This window comes from Melozone crissalis, unplaced genomic scaffold (assembly GCF_028551555.1).
Source record: "Melozone crissalis strain CALT ecotype California unplaced genomic scaffold, PUWL_Pcris_2 ptg000005l_1, whole genome shotgun sequence".
NCBI lineage: Eukaryota > Metazoa > Chordata > Aves > Passeriformes > Passerellidae > Melozone > Melozone crissalis.
Window position 1 is genome coordinate 23438877 of NW_026535783.1, and position 21020 is coordinate 23459896.

The 21020-nt window shown below is 38.5% G+C and overlaps 1 protein-coding gene across 1 annotated transcript; it reads right to left on the minus strand.

Annotated features, from left to right (window-relative positions):
- Nucleotides 1-2022: 2022 nt before the first annotated feature.
- Nucleotides 2023-21008, minus strand: PLAA (phospholipase A2 activating protein). The gene is made up of 14 exons (XM_054285061.1): nucleotides 20830-21008; nucleotides 18114-18307; nucleotides 17098-17198; nucleotides 16894-17014; nucleotides 16394-16561; nucleotides 15192-15327; nucleotides 14517-14686; nucleotides 12866-13023; nucleotides 11562-11781; nucleotides 9515-9583; nucleotides 7900-7971; nucleotides 6956-7057; nucleotides 6191-6355; nucleotides 2023-4725 (listed from the first exon to the last, which is right to left on the minus strand). The coding sequence occupies exons 1-14, from the start codon at nucleotides 20976-20978 to the stop codon at nucleotides 4160-4162; spliced, it is 2391 nt and encodes a 796-aa protein (XP_054141036.1). The 5' UTR covers nucleotides 20979-21008; the 3' UTR covers nucleotides 2023-4159.
- Between the last annotated feature and the right edge of the window lie 12 nt (nucleotides 21009-21020).

Below are 21020 nucleotides of genomic sequence, written 5' to 3' on the forward strand. Positions count from 1 at the left end.
AACACAACTGAATGTCTGTTCTTTTTTGTCTGCTTTCTTTCTCAGATTCAAACATATTGCCATCCAGTTTGCCCATATTGGGTTGGATCTTCAGATGGGAGGTACTGGCCCATTTAGGCAGAAGTCTGCTGAATGCAAGTTGTATAAAACTACTGGTATCAGAACTGCTGTGGGAAGATGATATATATTTGCATAGGCTGACACTGTTTCCAAAAGGGTTAGAATTTATTAAGTACCATCAGTTGTTTTTTCAGCAAGCCTGAGTCCCTGCAGAGGCAGAACAGTATCAGAGTTAATCCTGATTAGCCTACGTTGTTAAAATTACCTGGATTGTGGGAATAGATGTTCATATTTACCATCAGCAAATAACAGCCTCAGCATACTCTGAAGGTGGCAGATGTAATGAGGAAACACTGAGGAGGGGTCTAAGTTTGGGATGAAAATGGGATCCCTTTAGCAACTGTAAGGAAAATAAAAAGTTTAGCAGTGTATGCAAACTGTGGCATGCAAACTGTGTTTTAAATGAATGTAGAATATAGAATACAGAAGCTAACTGGGCTGCTGATAAAAAGATTTGTAACAATATTCGAATTTATGTACTCACAGGCTTCAAATTCTGCTGTCAGAAAGGGGTAGTTCATACTTTAAACTGTTTTTTAATGTTTTTTGTACAGACCAACAGTGGTGTCATGAACATTGCAAATTTGTCTTTGCAACTGGAAAGTCTAGAAACAAAATTTCCCACCAAATTTGAAAACTCAATCTCTACAGTGAATAAGCATCAAAAAACCACTGTAAGAATAAGACATCTGAAAACAGCCAGATACTCTTCAGGCTCTCAACAGTTGCATAGGGAATCTTGTTGCCAAACATTTAATTTCAGTCTATTTAGTACACATTTTGAAAAGATGGGAAACATCTACTGTTCCTAGACTTTGGATTTTTTGATGGTTTAAGGAGAAAGTGACAAAAAGAGGCAAGTGATCACAGCATACAGTAATGGATCACATTCAGCTAAGAAGCTTAACTAAGTATTTTCAAGCAAAATACTTCACACAATTGAAACTAGTAGGCTATTACATTTCCTAAAGCATTTGGAGTTGCCTCTGTAATACTGATCTATGGTAAGGCTCCTCCTGTAGATTATTATAGCATGTTACATTATAAAAGTGTCACTGCATCCAATTATCCATCAATGTACAGCTCAGTGTACACTGCTTTTAATGAAATAGGTTTGCAGACTGAAGTTAGTCTATTTCTGGCTGTAGCCTGAACACGACTGAGTAATTAACACTGCTTACTTAGGTCCTGATATGAGCAAGGTGCATCATAATAACAGACATTAAAGAAACCTTGTGATAGATTAGACCAATTTGTGTTACTGTAGTCTTCTTCTATCTTGGAAAGTCCAGCAGTTGGTGGTGACAGAAGTCTGTTTTGACTCCTTATTTAGTTCCTTAGGAAGGCATTTTATACTTGTCCTGAGCTTTGGCCTAAGTAGATCCAAAGTTTTTCCGCTTCATAAAACCCGAGCCATGCCTAACAGCAATGCTTTAATGTGAGATGCTACTGTGTGCTGTTGGCTATTCTTTCTAAAATCTTCGTATCTCAGAAAAAGATGCCAAAAGAATTGTGTCATCTACTGAGATACTTTAAATTCTTAGCAGAAGACACAGCTTCTCTTTAAGGGGCTCTTGAAATCTCTCAAATGTATACTTCAACTATTCCCCTGATAAATGAAATCAGGAACACTTAGCACGCAGATCAACTTAGTTAAAATGTACTACTGTAGATAGTAAGCCAGCTCCCAGTTGCATGTGAGGCACATACTTATTTTCAATGGCCTCTGGTCTCAAAATTTTTCTCAAAATTTTTTTATTGCACCCTGTGGACCTCATGTCTGGCACATTTCCCACTACAGATATAACATTCTTGCACTGCAACAGTAATTTCATCCTGCTGACATTCCTAAGGAATTCTTCTTTTTGATGACCCCAGCAGCAGATTGTGCAGTACCCTTACATGCATTTATGTGTTTATGCATGTGGATGCTGACATGAACCACAATGGAGTTCTAAAGAGTGCCATTTAAAAGCAAAAGCAATTCCCCACTCCCTGTTTCCTCAGATGATGCTAGACCATGGATGGGTTGGTATCACAATACCCTGTGGCAGCAGGTATCTTTCTCTCCAAACAATCCTGGCCTGCTTTATCTCACCTAACACTTAATGCTGCAGTCCCCAGAAGGATTTTTTGCTGTGCCTCATCATTTCTCTGCAAGTTTAAGTGCATTTTGTAATACCTTTTAATATACCATTTCTTGGGAGTTGCCAGAGTATGTTTATTAATATAAACATTAATTTTTGGTCTGAGAAATTCGTAACAATTTTCATGTAAAGAGATAATCTGTAACAGAGCAATCCCACAATAATAAACCAAAAATATTAAGACAAGTATAATTTCTTAAAATAGCACAGGTACAAACACAGTTGAAGAGCACAACATTAGAAAGCTGAAGCTTCAAGAACAACTGTATAGTAGGCAACCAAAATTCAACAGACAGGCACATTATTTCACAGACAAGTTTCCTAAAGGTAGTTTCTTAGATGCTTTCCCAGGAAGGGGTTCATCTATCAAGCACTGTAAATCACAAATAATTTGTTGGACTGCCTCATATATGAACCTCCAATAGATCAAATCAGAAAGTGTGTGACTCAGACCATGATCAAGACTGTGAGGGTATTTATCTGGAAATCCATCCAAAGTGTAACTGTACAAGTGTGCAACTAAAGATCTGAGAGACAGAGTTTGCTGGAAGCAGTGCAGTAACTCAGTTCAGGTAGCTGGAGCAAAACAAAAGTTAAGAGCGCTTGGTCACAAAATTCTTCACATCTAATATAGGCAGGTATCATGGGGTGTGGAGTTCATGTGCCAGAATTTTGCCCCTTTTTTCCCATTTTCCATTTTATTAGTCTAATGAAAAATGCAACTTAAACATTGATACTCTTTAGCTCATCTTAATTCTGAACCCAATTGTAACGCTTGCAGTAGTAGAAAATAACATTTCCATTTTCTGCTGAACATCTTAGATCTGCTGGAGTAAGTTGCAAACTATTATTTTCCCTGTCAACAGTCACCACAGTTACAAAGTTAAAGCTGCTTCATAAGACTTGACTTCAAATACATGCAGTTTACAACAGAGTATTTCAGTTGTAAAGAGACCTGACCATTTCTGGACAAAAATTAGAGCCTCTTATCAAGGATTTTGTCCAAATGCCTCAAAACACTCAAAACACTGACAGGCACGGTACACCAACCACCTTTAGGAAGCTTCTTCAAGCTTCTGCTGCTCAATCTGTTCTCCAGGTGTAGCCAGCTCTCCCACTCTTCAAGATGACCTATTTTAATCATCTAGATTTTACAACATGGAATAAGACACCTGCTATTAACTAGTGGGGTATTCCTGTCCTTAGAAATTAAAAAGTCAAGATAAAGGCTTCTCTAGAAGTTCACGCCATTTTACAAGCTGCAAGATACAAATTTATGAGTGAAACACAACATCCATATGGCAGGTAGAGGTTCTACCCCTCAAAAAGTCATCTGGCCCTAGGTTAAAAGACATAAGAGCCATAAAAGTTAAGTTTCAAAAGGAAGTGGAGAAAGCTGCTGAAAAATTTCCTTACCAGGCTATTTGACAAGGGTTAATATTAACTGAGGTTAACTAATAAGCTTGTGAAATGCACTGCTGAACTTAAGGAGATCTCAGGGCCCCTCATCCACTGAAATAAACCCCACAGTGAAGAAACAGATGAATCATGCTGGAACACAGAATGTGTTTGGGGTGGGTGTCAGTTGACAGTCACTAAATAACAGCCATTTCCTACCTTTCTGTCTGGATGACCTGTAAGTACTGTTATAGTTTGACTTCTTGGTGTCCTATTTTTTATCTGAGCAATGTCCAGACTCCTTGCGAAGTTTCTGTGCAGTGATCACCTCAGAAAAGCAGTCCAATGACAAACAGTGAAAAAAGTTTTATTTGCTCTGTATCTTGCAACAAGTGTAATTAATCCACAGTATTTTCCCAAGTAGTCTCTCATAAACTATGAACAAAAGCATCTTTTTTTCTGCATACGCTGTCTTCCAAGTGCTAAGAAAATTATTATAACAGATTAAGAACAAACCTACAGCATTCTTTTACTTTAGCTGGTTCTGATACAGAGGCATACTTTTTTATTTGAGAATCAACTCCCAGAGACTTAGCTAATTGCACAGCATTTGTATCATCACTGATTAGCGTCCCAAGAGCCACAAGCAGTCTAAAAATAGCTTCAAGATCTTGAACAACTTCCATAACTGTGCTGATTACTGATAAACATTGAGCTTTACCCTCAACGTTGTTGACTTTATGTAAACATACAGCATAGTTCAATGTCAGTGTGGCCAGTGCAATGTGGATGTTCTTATTATTGCCTGATTTCGTTTCTATTGCTTGTGTCATTATTTCATCCCTCTGTTCCATCATGAGCTTCTGGCCTGCATGGCTGACAAAACAATTGCAAAGAGCTCTAAGTGCCAACAGCTGGTTTGCTTGTTTGCCTTTAGGATTCAGAAATTTAAGAAGAAGGATGATAAACTGTACATGCTCCTTTTCACTGCAGAAGTTTTCATTCACAGTGGGATGCCTGACAGACAATCTAAGAATGTCTAGTGCTGGAAAGACAATATCTAAGAAAGAAAACAAAACAAAATTTTAGTATTAATACTAAAATTATGTGTAAATTTATCAGTGAGTTTCTTTCAGATGCAGACCTTCTTAGCCCTGCAGGTTTGGGAACAGACAGTAACAGTTTCATGCGTAAGTAAAGCATAAATTGTTTCACATTCATAAAGACAAATATTGACAAATCCATTCTAGTCACGCTTCAATTATCATTAAAAAAATCCATAATCCTTAATTTAGGATTAACATAGGGCTTAAAATCTTTAAAATCTTAAAATCTTTTCTTTGTCTAAAATCTCAAAATTGATAACACTGAAGGTAAGCACAAGATATGGTAACTAATCCAAAAAAGTCTCTGAAAGCTGAAAGTTCGGTGATTGAACACCCCTACATAGACAACATCTTCCTTTGTCCTCATTCCATAACTTACAGTACAGTATAGGTACAAAACTGCTTACAAGAAAAGAAAATAAAAAATATATTCCAAACTGAAGAGCTGGAAATCATTGTAAGGAAACTGAACTGAAACCTTGAAATGTCCCCCCTTTCCCAGATTCTGAATACATATGTCTACTTGTATCTACTACTGGTATCCAATGCTTTCAACTAAATCAAAGCTAAATCTGCCCAACTACTTATCTTATTAGAGGTTTTTTTCCTGCATATATGCAGCATCTTCAGAATTAATGCCTTGTACAATACAAGGAGTCTGGAAGGTATGACATTGGCCATCACCAGCTCCTCTTTATGCAAAACTCTGTTTGATTAAGTGATATTATAAAATGAGCATGAATTTTTAATATTGAAATGTTTTTCCTATTAGTAAATCTTTAACTGCAATTTTAAAAAAGCAGTTAACTTTAACCATTCTCAGATATTTGTATATGCAAACAATCGTTTATTCCAGAATGTGCTGCAACAACCAAAATAGCTTTTCTAATCCATCATTGCTGACAATATTATTAAATGTAATTATATCACCTCCACTTCCATTCTTCCAGCATGTCATTTCACTAATGCAGTTTTGGTCATATAGCATAGCATCAGTAACTTTTTGTCTACCATATTAAACAGGAGCTAATTTTGATTTTTTTTCCCCCATAATTTATCTCATAATTTCATCTCTCATTTGCTAACAGCTTAGAATGCCAAGTTTGTATTTCCTTACTCTATTTCCTGACAAGTCTCACATCTTTTTGAGGATGGCCCTGCTAATGAAATAATCGTAATTGACTTTTATATCAAGTTTCCTCTTTATGTTAATTATTCTGCCAACAAAACTTGACAACCAATTACCAAATTTACCCCTGAAGCTGATCACTGCTGTCAGCACCTTTTATTCATCTTCTCTTTTCTGCTTGGGCTATCAAGTGTTTGGGACTGACTCTCTGTAACATACAGCATGACAAGACTTTTCATTCATGGTGAAATACTGATGAGATGACGCTAAACACAATTGCAAGAGTTTACCTTCTGGCCAGTTAATTGCTCTCCATAAAGTCTGAAGTTGCTGTGCTGTAGGTGTTTCCGCAGAGGTGTTGCATGTTGCAGACAGTAACTTTTCTAGGATTATCAAGTCATCTTCAGTAAGCTTATGTTCTTCAGCTGCACTGCCATTAAGTTCCTTTAATTTGCCTATAATACCAAAAGAAGAAGCACAACTTTCCCAAAACAGAACTTCAGAAATCAAGATCTTAAATGAAATGCTACAAAAGCACTTTATAAACAAGTAACAACTATTGCAATTGAGTGGGTTTTTTTGGGGGGGCAGATTTTTTAAACATGTTTTCCAATTTGATAATTTCTCATTTCAAGATTTTAATTATCACAATGATTGCTACTATTAATTCCACTTTAAAAATGCAACACAAAGATTCAGAATTTGTAGAAAAATTTTAGAAAATGCCTACATGAAGATAAAAATGCAGAAAGGAGTCATAAGAACAATAGAACTTTCATAACTGAAATACAATTTATTTTTGCTCTTTTATTAAGTAGCAAAAACATTAAAGGTGTATGTTCTTAGTGTGATCACAATTTTTTTATTTTTACTTCAATCATGTGGTCATGTTTTGCTTATGACATGCGCTATATTCAATCTTCAGTGTGATTTAAAAACCAAAGTATTAGATTAATATAATGGATCTAGCATTAAGGAAATGTTTTTTTAAAAAGCTCAGTTAGTCAAATTACTTCAAAAATATTTTAAAAAATCCTTAATATTAAAACACTGACCCAGTATCTGTGTAGGATTGGCCTGGTCAAAGGTGACAGCATCTTTCTTCGGAAAATAAATATTTTCAACTTTAGCTGCAGCTGACTGGTAGGCATCCATTCCTGCAGAAGGGCAATACAGAGCATTCAACAGTGTACCAAGGTGTCTGATATAGAATGATGTCCTAGCTGTAACTCTCTACTGCTGGACATTACTTGGAAAAATATCTCTTGAGAAAAACCCTGAATGTCTATGCAAACAGCTGTCATTTCTAACATTATTTTTACATTCAGGGGTTAAAACTGAAAGCAATATCTTCACAAACTGTTCCCCCCTCATGTATAAGTTTACAAGTTGAAATTATTAACAATCATTTCTTAATTATGTGAACTAAATACACAGTCACTTATAGCAACAGCTATTGTAGTTAACACATAAAAATGGCAAGGATCTTTTTAGGGAAAATATTCCTTTTGCCCCTGAAATCTTGTATTTTTATTATTTTCATAATGAAACTGTTTATATATTAGAAGACATTACATTGCAGACATGACCAAGTTAGGGCACATGCAATAGTAGCCTGAAATGTCTTTTTTTAATGAGCAATATAAAGCTTTTATCATCACCCATAATCATTTCTTAAACTCACAGGTCTAGTGGCTGATATTGTATAATGCCCATTAACTATGTATCAGTTTCTCTGATCAACAACACAACTACTAGGAGATCAATAATCCACTAAGATTATTATTATTATACATTTTAAAGCTTGTGTGCATGATTCCTGCATGCAAAGGAAGGCTCTCTTATGCCGCTTTTATGATTAATTTCAGAGTATAAGCAGCCTTAATCTGCTATTTTTAATAAAGTATGAATTTGCATCAATGCAGAATTCATGTTAGAGAAAAAAAAAAACAAACCCAACAATCAGGAATGTTTTTCACTGGCAGACATTTTCTCTTACCTGTAAATGGATCAACCCCGCCCACTGGAGGAACTGTGTTTGATGCTGAACCAGGAATGTACCGACCAGCTCCTAACAAAGATGTCAAGTTTTTAAACACCACCACCAATAAAGAGGTTATGTATACCTGTATTTAGTTACTACTTTTCAAACAAAACTATTAAAAATTATTTTTCTGCACTAAAGGAATTACGAAGTAGTGTTCAACACCTCTTTAAGGATTAAATCTCAATGTCTGTGTGAGGATGTTGGTGATGACAGCATTCACAAGTTGTGAGCCCACAGCTGGGAGATACTGTGTCATCACTGTGGGACACTGTGGGACACTGTGGGATCTGTGGCACTCACAGGTGAAGAAGGCTTCAGCACAGCAGATACCTTATCCATGACAAGTTCCAGCAGGAGGGCACACTGCCCTGGCAGTGATTCTCCTGTGGGAGTTGGACTCTTTCACATTGAGGCCTCAGTGAGGCCTCCATCTGCAGAGATCACAGAGCCACAAAAGCCATGGAGGAGAAACAGCTGGACACAGAAGCCTGTCAAGACGGGGAAGTAACAGCACAAAGGCTTCTGCTCTATCTGTGGATCTGCAACTGCAGAGCAGGCAGTGAGCGCTCTGGCACTGGTGTGGACCAACACCCAGCAGTGATGTGTTACAAGCCAGCTGAAACTACACCTCATGTCTGCAAAAACAGGAAAGGCAAGCAGCAGTGATGGGAAGCAGAGTAACCTCCTGCATGGTGGGGAGGCACCTGCCTATGCATATGGCCTGGTAACTTGTGAGCTATGTGTCTGCTGGGGCAAGGACTCAGGATGCCAAAGAGACACTGCCAAGCTTTGCCTGGCCTTCAGACTGTTATCCTGCTACTCTTCCACATGGCAATCAATGGTTTTGCCAAGGAGGTCTTGGAGGATTTCAAGAGTGATTAGAGGGCTCTAAGAACAAGGCTGAAGAGTTCAGGCCATTTCTTTGTTACTCTGAACAAAGCAGAAATGCTTGAATACAAATGGACTTATCAAGTGGGTCCGCAACTAACTGCATGGCTGGTTTTGCAGGCAAGATCTTGGCATCAAGTGATTACAGGAACCTCTTTGAGGACTAAGAGCTCCTAATCAGGGATGGGAGAAGTCTACCAATGCAGGGCTGGAACTAGGAATGTTTTTGCAAACACGATTATTAAATTAGTGAGGAGGACTTTACAATAGCTATACCAGTGAGGATCAGAATATAAAATAGGGGGAGCATGGTACCAACAAAGATCAGGTAAAAAAACCAAGTAAAAATGAAAATAGAGAACTACCTCTATAAATATACCTAATCTTGTGCGGTTCATGACTATGAAGTCTGGCAAAACAAAAGGTTTAGGTCCTTACTCTTCTGCTGTAGTGGACAGAATGACATGAGGCAGACCCAACAGCAGAGGGCTTACCTCAACTGAACAGATCTCGGTATGCTTTGCAGTGGCAGAGCCCACCTTACCAGGCTGTTCCACACTACTGCCCCAAACAGAGAACTGTAAGAAACAGCTGTCTGGGGCTAAACACATAATGCAACAGAAAACGACTGAAATGCGTATCTTAAGTGCTAGCCAGACAGATATGAATTTCACATTACCTGTAAATGGGTCTGCTCCAGGTATTGCACTTGATCCAGATGAAGAGCCTGGAACATAACGTCCAGCACCTAGTCAAACAGTGAGAAAAGCAATGACTATTAAACACACCTTGCTGTTATTAAAATCCAGAGAGGGGTAAAAAAGCTGGTGAAAGGTCTGGACTGCCTATCCTAAGAGGAGCAGCTGAGGGAGTTGGGGTTGTTTAGCCTGGAGAAGAGAAGGCTCAGGGGACACCATACCTCACTCTACAGCTTCCTGAAAGAAGGCTGTAGCCAGCTGGGGATTGGCCTCTTCTCCCGAGCAATGTGATAGGCAATGTGATAGGAGGAGAGGGCATAGCCTTGAACTGCACTGGGGGAGGTTTAGGTTGGACATGAAGAAGAATTTTTTCACAGAAGGGGTGATTAGATACTGGAATGAGCTGAGCAGGGAGGTCGTGGAGGTGTTAAAGGGAAGACTGAATGTGTGGCACTTAGTACCATGGTCTAGCTGACATGGTGCTGTTCAGTTATAGGTTAGACTTGATCTCAGAGGTCTTTTCCAAACTAATTACTTCTGGGACAACTGCAACTCTCAGAGTTACATATAAACCAACAAGCCTGTATTCCCATTTTCAGTCCCTTGCAAGAAAAAGATTTAGCTCAATTATGTTAATGCTATTTTCTTCAAAAATTCATCTTTGTGAAATTAATTGAATTAGTTTGTTTTGTAGATGTGATAAGCAGAATGTAATTGATTAACAATGGTTTAGCTTATCAGTAATCAACTTGTTCTAATTCCATTTCCTGCCTGAAAAAGGTAATTTATGTATTTCACATTTATGTATTTTGACTAATTCTCTGGCTAAATTTTTGTATTTTATTAATTGCCCAACAGCATCTGGCACTTCTTGTATGAAAACTGGACTTTTCTTTCACTGGAAAAAAAAGACTAGACTGAAAAATACGACTGGCTTGATTAGAATTTTGCTGAATATTCTTTGTTTTTTGGGTTTTTTTTTTTCAGAACGAAAAAAAACCCTTTGCCCTCAATCATTTAAAGATATGAAAGTATCTGTAGAAGAAGTTCAAGACCTACAACACTGAAGTCTGCCTGGGCAGACAATTCTATGACGCTCAACAAGGACAAGTACTGGGGTCCTCCCCCTGGGTCACAACAACCCCGTGCAGAGATACAGGCTGGGGGCAGAGTGGCTGGAAAGCTGCCCAGAAGAAAAGGACCTGGCAATGCTGATCATCACCTGCCTGACCATGACCCAGGAGTGTGCCTATGTAGCCAAGAAGGACAACAGTACCTTGGCTTTTATCCCAGCAGGACCAGGGCTGTGACTGTCCCTCTGTACTTGGCCCTTGTGAGGCCACACCTCAAATCCTGTGATCAGTTCTGGGCCCCTCATGACAACAAACACATTGAGGTATTGCAGGCAAGTCCAGAAAAGGGCAATGCAGCTGGTGAAGGATCTGGAGCACAGGTCTTATGAGAAGCACCTGAAGGAACTGGGGATGTTTAAGTGGTGCAGGTGGACCTTACTGCTCTCTACAAGAATTTGAAAGGTATCAAGGTGGGCGTCAGTCTCTTCTCCCAGTAAACGGATGCAAAGAAGTGGTCTCAAGCTGCACCAGGAGAGGTTTAGATTTGATATTAGGAAAAAGTTCTGTACTGGAAGGGTGGTCTGGCATTGGAATAGGCTGTCCAAGGAAGTGTCTGAATCGTCATCCCTGAAGTATCCAAAGAACTATGCAAATATGAGGATATGATTTAGGGGTGAACATGGATGTGGTCAGTTAATGACTGAACTCAATATTCTTAGAGGTCTTAGTGATTCTATGGAAGTGAAATGGATTGGAACAACCATGGCCAGAGGATGGTGGCCAGTGCTACTACATTTACTGGAAGCCAGCCACTGGTGGTGTACCCCAGGAGTCAGTACTGCATCCAGTTCTGCTCCACATCACTAATGATGGTGTCAAAAATCAGTCAGAGTGTGCTGAAGACACAAAACTCGGAGGAGTATCTAATGTCATCATTTAAGTTTAAAATATTTACCTGTAAATGGATCTGAAAATTGATTACTTGTACTCAACAGTGTTTGCCCCTTAGTGTTGTCCATAATAAACTTGGCCACCTGATCCAGAAACATAGGATTTAAATCATTCTTTTGCAGGAAGTTGTATGCAGTCAGCCAGGGATCATCAGTGATGTTATATGGCAGTTTGTAGGAAGGCCCATTTTCATTTACATCAATGGTGAAAACATAGTCATATTCCTTTAAGTGGAATAAAAATAAAAACACATTAGAAGTCTTCCAGCACTTTTTACATAATGATCTATTAAATGCAGTCTAACCTAAGCCTAAAAACTTAAACCACTGCTACTTCCAGAACATATCAGCAATACTCTCCTGAGAGACTGCAAGTAAACATTTGCTGATTTAGGTTAAACACTAAACATTACTTAGCAATAGCCAAAACATCAGTGTGTTGTAACACTGTTGCTATACTATATCCAAAACACACAGCATTGTACCAGCTGCTAGGAATACAAACTGTGTCTCAGTCAAAACCATCACAGACCTAAGCTTGTATTTTCCAGAATTCTCTGCTCAAGAAGAGCAGAGTAAAACAACATATCATTGGAATGAGTGTACACATATATTACAAAGTAAAGATGCATCAGGTCACCTTCATTGACACCTCCGGCGCCCTCCAACGCTATAGAGCAATCAATTTGATTGATTGCTTGATTTGATTTCTTCTCTCAAGAAATCTGACTCTTAAAAGCACACTTCTAACGCTAGCAAATGACTTCCTAATGCTTCTTTAAAATCTGTGAGAGTGAAAATCAGTATTTTGTAGGCATTTCTTCTGTGGTGGACCCTGACAAGCTTTTCTGTGTATATTTCTGTAAAGGAAACATTTTTTAGCTTATATGTCTTTAGGTTAGTTTACCTTTAAGTTCAACAGTTACTATAGAGAAGCAGGACAGAAAGTCTGGTACCTAACATTTTAGGTAAGCCTTGCATTATAAAGTTCATTTCCTTTGGGAAGGATATTAAAACTAACTTCTCAAGGTATTAACAATACATACAACAGAACTTGACAACTTCTCTACTAATGGTTTACCTTTCTCCAAAATAATTTGTGTCCATTAGCTTGCTCATTTTACAAAATGTGTTTTCTAAGTAATATACTGCACTCACTTAGACTTCTACCTCTGATATCAAAGGTATCAAAAAAAATCATGTTTTCTAATACAGATATTTTTTAAATACCTGTTTTCTAAATTATATTTTATCTGAACAAAGACCAGTTACTTAGGAAAGAATGAAACAAATTAAAGTTTGTACATACCTTTCCTTCAAATAAAACTTTTCCAGACGTTTGTTGTGTGGCTCCAGAAGAACCAACAACATCACCGATCTTTATCCATCTTCCTTCACTTACACTCCATTGATATGCTTCTACTTTCCCATTATCTTTAACAAGCCGTGTCTGTCCATCTCTTGTTCCTGTAGGCAGGAATTTAAACCATTTCAAGGATATTATTTACTTTCGGAGAGAAAAATATTCAAATGGTACTCAGCATTAAAAATTTAAAAATAGTTCAACAACACTTGAAACAACAGCACAGCAGATATATGGTTTAACCCCAGATGGCAACTAAGCACCACACAGACACACTCACTGGCTTCATGGCTGGGGGGCAGGAAAGAATCAGATGAATAGAAGTGAAAAATTTGGCAATTGAGATACAATTAAAAAGGTAAATCAAAAACTACATGCAAAAAGGTAAATCAAAAACTACAAGCAAAGCAAAACAAGGAATTTATACACCACTTCCCATGGGCAGTCAGGTGTTCAGCTGTCTCCAGAGGAGCAAGGCTCCATCAGGCTCAACAATTCCTTGGAGAGACAAACGCCAACTCTCCAAACCCCTCTCACTCCATATCCCCTCTCACTTCCTTCTTCTTCCCCCTAGTCTATATGCTGATTGGTATGGGGATATTCCTTGGGTCAGTTGGGGTTAGCTGTCCCAGCTGTGTCCCCTCCCACCTCCCTGCACACCCTCAGCTCCTCACCGGTGGGGTGGTGAGGAGCTACAAAGGCCTTGGCTCTGTGTAAGCCCTGCTCAGCAACAACAAAAACAATGCTGTGTTATCAGCCCTGTTTTCAAGCACAAATCCAAAACACAGCCTCATAATAGCTACTATGGAGAAAATCAACTCTATCCCAGCAAAAACCAGACAAAATACTACGTCTCACAACAAGAATATCAGCTTTCTTAAGGAGCATTTTACAATTATGGTAACAGTATCTGCCAACCGACTAAGTGGCAAAACCAATACTTAGGTCAAGTACTTTAGAAGTTTATCAGCTTCTCAGTGAGATACCAATTAAGAAAAGTGACATTCTCCCATAGTCTAACAAGATGCAAAGTTTCATATGGATCTAAGATCTACGCCACTTCCTAATCATAGCCAAGGGCTGAAGTCACCAGTTACTTCACCTTGGGAAAAAGTATTTGTCTGTTTATGAATAATGTTTACTACTGCTTCTACTGCATTCTCAAGTACCTACACAGTGTGAACCGAGCCCATCAAGACCACCTTTCAAGCCAAAAGCTAAAGCAGAAAATTTGCATTTCTACTTTTATTAAGAAAAAAACCTGCATATTCAGTATTCCTTTTACAAATTACCTGTTTCACATACTCTTGGTACAGCTGGCAGAACAGATAGAAAATATCTCAAACATAATGTAGCATCAATTCCACCTTTTTCTAAATTATCTCATAGGAGAATAAGAAAACCCCCAAAACCAAAAAACCTTGAGTCCTGTTTCCAAAAGAATCTGTGAAAGGATACCAGAGCAAAATTAGGCCATTTTCTTCAGTAACCCTATCAAAAGGGATTAAAGCTTTAAGTTTGGAAACCATCAGATGCTTCAATACCTCCAACCAATATTTGGAGGCACCTCTGACATGACAGAAGTATAGTAACTTACCAGGATCCTTAAGGTGTTCTCTTCCAGGAAGGTCATCAGCATTGATATCTCCTAAATCACCAGTTTTAGGGTCAATAGATGCTTGGGCAAGCTCATTTTCAAAAGCCTGAATCTCTTCAGCACTTGCTGTACGTTCCAAGGACTCTGTAAACACCCTTATAATTCCATCACTGAATGGAGAGAAAAGATTCAAATAGAAATACTATTTTAAATGTCGTTGTGATATGTTGTGATAAATTCTAATGGTGACTTCTATGTTGCAATAAACCATCACTATTTTCAATTACCCCTCCCAATTATAGCTATGAAAGGAATTCACTCTCATACTAAAACCATACAGAGAAGGAATCAAGCAGGTAACCCTGTCTTCAGAAACATTTTAATGTCAAGATACAATATGCTTATGCAAAGCATTTTTTATACCATGTTTTGTAAATTTATTCTCAAGTCTATTCGTGATTTACCACATATCCAAAGAACTCACTCTACCTCTATGAATGACATAAAATTACTTCATGGATGTAGTGCAGTGCATGTTTAAATTTAACACACATACACTCTGATGGCTTTATTTTTAAATATAAATGAAACTGACATCCAAAGTGAGGCTGGCGATTTCTTCAAGGATTATCAGATTTGGATTTACAAATATATTGAAAGTAAAACTTGGGATACCTTGCACCAACTACGATGTCACCATTGTCTAAGACACAGCAGCACCACACAGACTGAGCTGGGAGTCTGATTGTTTGAGCACATTCCCCTTGTTTCCAGATTCTAAGAGATCTATCCTCTCCAGTTGTTACAAAATCTGAAATAAAAAGATATAAAAAAGTTCTAAAGTACATTTTTAGCACACTGTGATAATGGATGCTATTCTGAAACTAGGTATCTAAAAATCACAACAGTAAAAGAATCTTTCTGCAATTCAGTAGTTCTCTCAATTACAAGTAGAGAGCAAAAACACCCCACTGTTCATTTGCCTTCTCAAAAAATCCAAAGTGCATAAATTGCAGATTAAGCAGCCAAACAGTGAATAAAACTGTGCCCAAGACAAAAAGATCCCTTCATCCTTTAAAGGGCTTGAACAATTTTATACTCATCATAGTTTCATCTTGCACTACAGTTGCTTAAGTTCACATTTGTTTTAAAATGAGTTTTGGAAGGTAAGCCTGCTTTATCAGGAAACACACATAAAGCAATTTTAAAAGTCTACAAACTACTCAATGAGGGATTTTAAGGCATAGGAGGTCTACAATATATGTACTAACCCATATACATGCACTTGACCTATTGAACAAATGTGCAAGTGTCCAATACACCCCACAAAGGTCACTGACTTGGAATTTCTTCTGCAACTGGCTCAACAGTTAGTTCTGAACCTCTAAATCTCTAACTCTGAAAACAAACGTAATTAAGCCTCATAACAAGAAATTCTTAACCTAAACTACATATAATGCACATTGTGGAAGTCTTTAAATTTACATTATCTCAAACTGGCATGCCACACATTACTATTTTACTACTCTGCAACAGCACTGAAATACAGGTGGCAGCCAAGACAACAGTTTTGCCTACTGTTTCATCTAAGTTTTACTTAAGCTTTCAATCAGCCATAACCCAGGACCTTTCATCCCACATACTGCCAGAGCAATTTTGACAGCAGTGCAACTTGGAGTCAATCTCAATGTATTTTATTTTTTTCTTACACCTAGTGCAAATAGGTGTATTTTCTTACACTTATTTGCACTAGGTGTAAGAAAAAAATTAAACACTACTGGTGTTCTTCAGTTGTGGCAGTGGCACAGAAAATCAGAATACACACCCTCTCATTTAATTTTGAAAAATGTCGTGTAACAGTTGGGAAGGAATCCTACCTTTACATCGAGGGAAGACAGAAATGCTGTATATGTAATTTGTATGTCCATAATACACCTGCAGACACTCGCCAGAGATCTGCCATCTTCGAACACTAGCATCATTAGCACAGGAAAGGAACTCCATTTCACTGAGAATAGCTAAACCTCTCACACAATCTTCATGTCCTTTACAAAAGGAAGAGAAAATTTTAATGCAGTTATTGTCTCCATTAGCAGCAGTATACCATTTCTGTATAGCTCACATCTAAATCCAGGCAAAAAATCTTTGTCAGAACAGTTAGAAAAAAAAATAAATTTCTCACAATTCTGTGAAAAATATCTTGTTTTTAGAAGTCATGTGGCCTCTGGACATATAACTACTTCAAGAAGTAGTTTACTTTCAAAATCCTGCCTAAATATTGTTCAGTTTATCTATGCTTTTGTAAGATTTTAATGTTTGTTCTCTTTTGACAAGAACAGACCACACCAATGAAATTATCAACTGCAGCAACATTTACCGGTGAATGTTCTTTCACATCTGCCTGCCTTCCACAGTTTTATAGTCTTGTCAGCTGAACCAGTCAACATTAATCCCTGTTCAGGAAGTATCTTCACTGCCCATATTGCAGCTGTGTGACCCTGCAAAAAACCCAACATTGTTAAGACATGCCAGAATCAAATTCAGAGTAGTTATTTCACATTCACGTAGAGGAACTTCATACCTGTAATGTCATCATACATCTGTCATTCAACCAGACTTTTGCTGTTGTATCCCATGATCCACTTAATAATGTGCCAAATTTCCCAGATGAAAGGCTGCAAACTGGAATGAACATTTAAGTCAGAACTGACAAGTACCTTGCACTGCCACAAATCTTAAGTAATTTCAAGAGATTCATTTAAGAGGATTTATTTGGTATTAGTAGCATATTTAGTGTTGAGGAGTCTAGAGAAGAATAAGTGAACTGTACTTGCACTGCAACCCAGAAAGAAGCTGCTTAAAATTCTCTTAATTTTACGTTTAAAAAATTGAAATATTTTTGCCATTCATATTTTTATACTTCTCTCAGTCACACACCTCTTCTCTTGGACTAGAATATGATGACAAACAGGTGAGATAACTAGCCAAGACACACAATTAATGCAAATGGGACATTTTTAAGAGAAAGAAAGGTATTAATTGATGTCTTCAAGAAGTTATTTCATATGAAAAACACTTAGCTCACCTTCTTGGAGGGAAAAATACTACCACCAAGAAACTGTGGTGAGATTCAAAGATTTAGTAGAAAGGTAATCTGCAATTTACACAGTGTAAAGCTCTGTATTTAAAGCACCAATTAATATTAAATACTCATCTAAGTAACAAAATGGGCAGAGGAAGTTTATTTAGGAAGGTCATTTTTTTTCCACTTGTATCAGCTTTAACAAAAAAATTAATACATGAAGAAGTAAAGTGCAATTCTTGACAAAAGGGTAATCATTCTGTCAATTGCCAGGAATTTAAAGAGATAGTGAAAGTTCAAACATTCATCAGGACAAACTTGCAAGTCCTTGCAATGAATGGTCACTGCACGAATTAAGATTATAAAATCCTACTTGCAGAGAACATAATTAAACAGTTTGCTACATTATATACCAAAAAAATCAAAACTGAGTTTCATAAATTTGATTTCATTTCCTCTCTAATAAATCACGTTAACTTTTATGCCAAAATCTCCAAAGTACAATTACTACATACCTGTGTTTTTATGACCCTTAAGGACGTAAAGAGGAGCTGAGTTGTCAACTGTGAAAATGCAAATATTATGATCATTGCCACCAGTTGCAATCAGCCCACGAGGGTAGAGGTCACTTGGAGGTATGATGCACACGCAAGATACAAAATTTGAGTGGCCACTCATACAGTGCATCTCAGTAAAACCCCTGTTAAGACTAAAACATAGATAATAATCAGTTTAGAATCATGACAGAAACAGCACTTTGAGTAAATTACAGTTCTTATTAATTAACAACTATGCTTGTCTTGTGCTGAATAAGTACTACAGATGGCCTAGAAAGAATGAAATTTAAGACAAAAATTACATCCCAGAATGTCGCAGACATTTTTTCATAGAAATCCTTTCTTTGGGATTTGTTCATCTTCTGGGAAGCTGAGGCCCCAGAAGAAGAATATAAACAATTGTTATCGGCTGGTGTGGAATGCAACAGGAGCATCTGTGTTTGGTCTTCTGTGAGTGTTTGGATTTGCTGACCACTCACAGGAGAGTTTGTCCTTGCTTTCTGCTGGACACAGAACTTTGTTATTCATTCTTTCCTATTCTATTTTTAGCTTAGCAAGCCTCTGCAACTTCTCTCCTTATTCCTTTTAGTATAGTTATAATGTATTATATATCATATATCAATAAATCCAGCCTTCTGATCATGAACCAAGATTCTCGTCCACTTCTCTCACCCTGAAGACCTCATCAGGTCGCTGTAATACCAGAATTCTTCCCCATACACAATACTAAAGCTTTCCACTTATTTTTAAATGTAGTGATAGGCCTGGAAGGACTTTTGTTCTTTCTCGCTCATTGGCAAACACTCTGCCAAATTTGATGAGAAATAGCTACACTTTGTCTTTATGCCATCTTTTTTTTGTCTGGAAACTCAAATGTATGTCCAAGTACATGCTGAAGTAAGAGCACAGAAATGTAGTTTACTGCCAGCCAAGTGTATTCACTGCCTCTTCATTAGGAGCACTACAGAGGAATAAAAGTTAAACAGATCATAACTGACTCAACCAGCACCTTCATTTCTTCCTCCTCAGCCAATCTCAGCAGTTACAGCACTAATGGAAAAAAGCTACTTATTCCCATAGAATAAACATGTAGGTTGTGGTGTTGTGTCTTGTTATGTTTGCCTGTGTTTATTCACCCTCCCTCAAAAACAAAAGCTATCACATGATATCATACCGTTATCCTTCAAACCCTAAAGCTTGGCAAGCTTGAAATATGTAAGAAAATCATGATACTCTTCTAGATTCTAAAAGATCTCCCCTTGACGCACATAGAACAAATCACAGGAGCAACATCTCTCCTTGGAAAAGCTGAATCAAAACAGCACACAGCAGTGTGCTCACCCACTGAACCCTGACTACTGTAGTCCCTGAGCCTTCAAAGCAGAGAAGCATAATCAATATCAACATTTGCAGTTGATACAAGTAAGTTATGTCTTCTTCCTCACAAAGTTCTCAAAAACTGTGGGTTAGAACTAGAATTCCTTTCCTCCTGCAAATTTCTGTGCAATTTAGCAAGTTCTTTGTCTTGTGATGAGAGACTCAGTAAGACCCACTTAATAAGATTAGTTTTTCTTCACCTCAGTCGCAGAGCTCCAGGGAGTAATACGAAGAGACATGTAAGCACTCAGCAAATTTGCCAATTATTTCTATTTTACATGAAGGCAATGGGAAGAACATCCATGCCTAGTAACTTCAGAATACAGATCACAATACACAACTATAGTCTGGGAGGAGGTACATCCTGTAGCTTCCAGCAATACCCCACATCTCCTACACACATTGCTTAGCAGTGTATGTGGTCTGCTCCTGGTCAAGGTAATATGCTGAAAAATTCACTCTGTGTATTCAACTACGCAAATTAGTAGGAGACATATTAGTGGAATATCAGAAAAATTAATCTTGGGGTATCTTTTCTTTTTCTATGTCTTTGTGCATTTAATTTTCTGTACAGTTTTTTGCTCATATTCCATTTAATACTTAAAGAAGCTCGTTTAACAAGGGTGAGAAAGGATGGGGCTTTTTTGTGTGCTTTTTTTCAAAGCACAGTGCCTTACTGTCAAAACAGCATCACTGTTACTTAGCAGGATTACTTGGGCACTGAATACTATGAGGTAGAAACAACGTTATTGACACCACTTAGAAAAAAAGACGCCTAGAACTAATGGCATTGTTCTCATGTCCAAAGCACACTACAACATCGATGTACAGCAAACGGCTTTAAAACATACAACTTTCCCCAAAGGCATGCAGAAGTTAGGCCTGCTCAGCCCGGAAAAGAGAAAATTACATGGAGACCTCATAGCAACCTTCCAGTATCTAAACGGGCCTACAGGGCCCCTGCAGAGAAGTTGCGGATATCCCATCCTCGGGAGTGCTAAAGGCCAGGATGGACAGGGCTCTGAGCAAAGTGTTCTGGTGAAAGGTGTCCATGCCCGTAGCTGAGGGACTGGGACTAGCTAATCTTGAAGGTCCCTAACGTGACTCTCTACAAGTGACAATGACAACCACGAGCGCCGCCTGCGAATAGGCTCCCGCCGTCCGCCACCTCCCTCGGCCCCATCGATTGTGCCGGCAGCCCCTGAGGAGAACTCAGCTGCACGGACGAACTCGGCGGGGCACGGGCGGAGCCCCTGTGGCGCCACCTCCACGCTCTGCGCCGCGGCCCAGCACTCACCCGTCAGGGGCCCAGAGCCGCGCGGTTCTGTCCCGCGAGACGGACACGAAGCTGTCTTCCGGGAAGAGGCCGCGGGTGAGTCCGCGCACGTCCTGCCCGTGCCCCAGCAGGGAGCAGCGCAGCCGGAACGTGCTGCCCTCACCCGCCATGGCGGCAGCGGCGGCCTGACACAGCACGGACCGCGCTGCCGG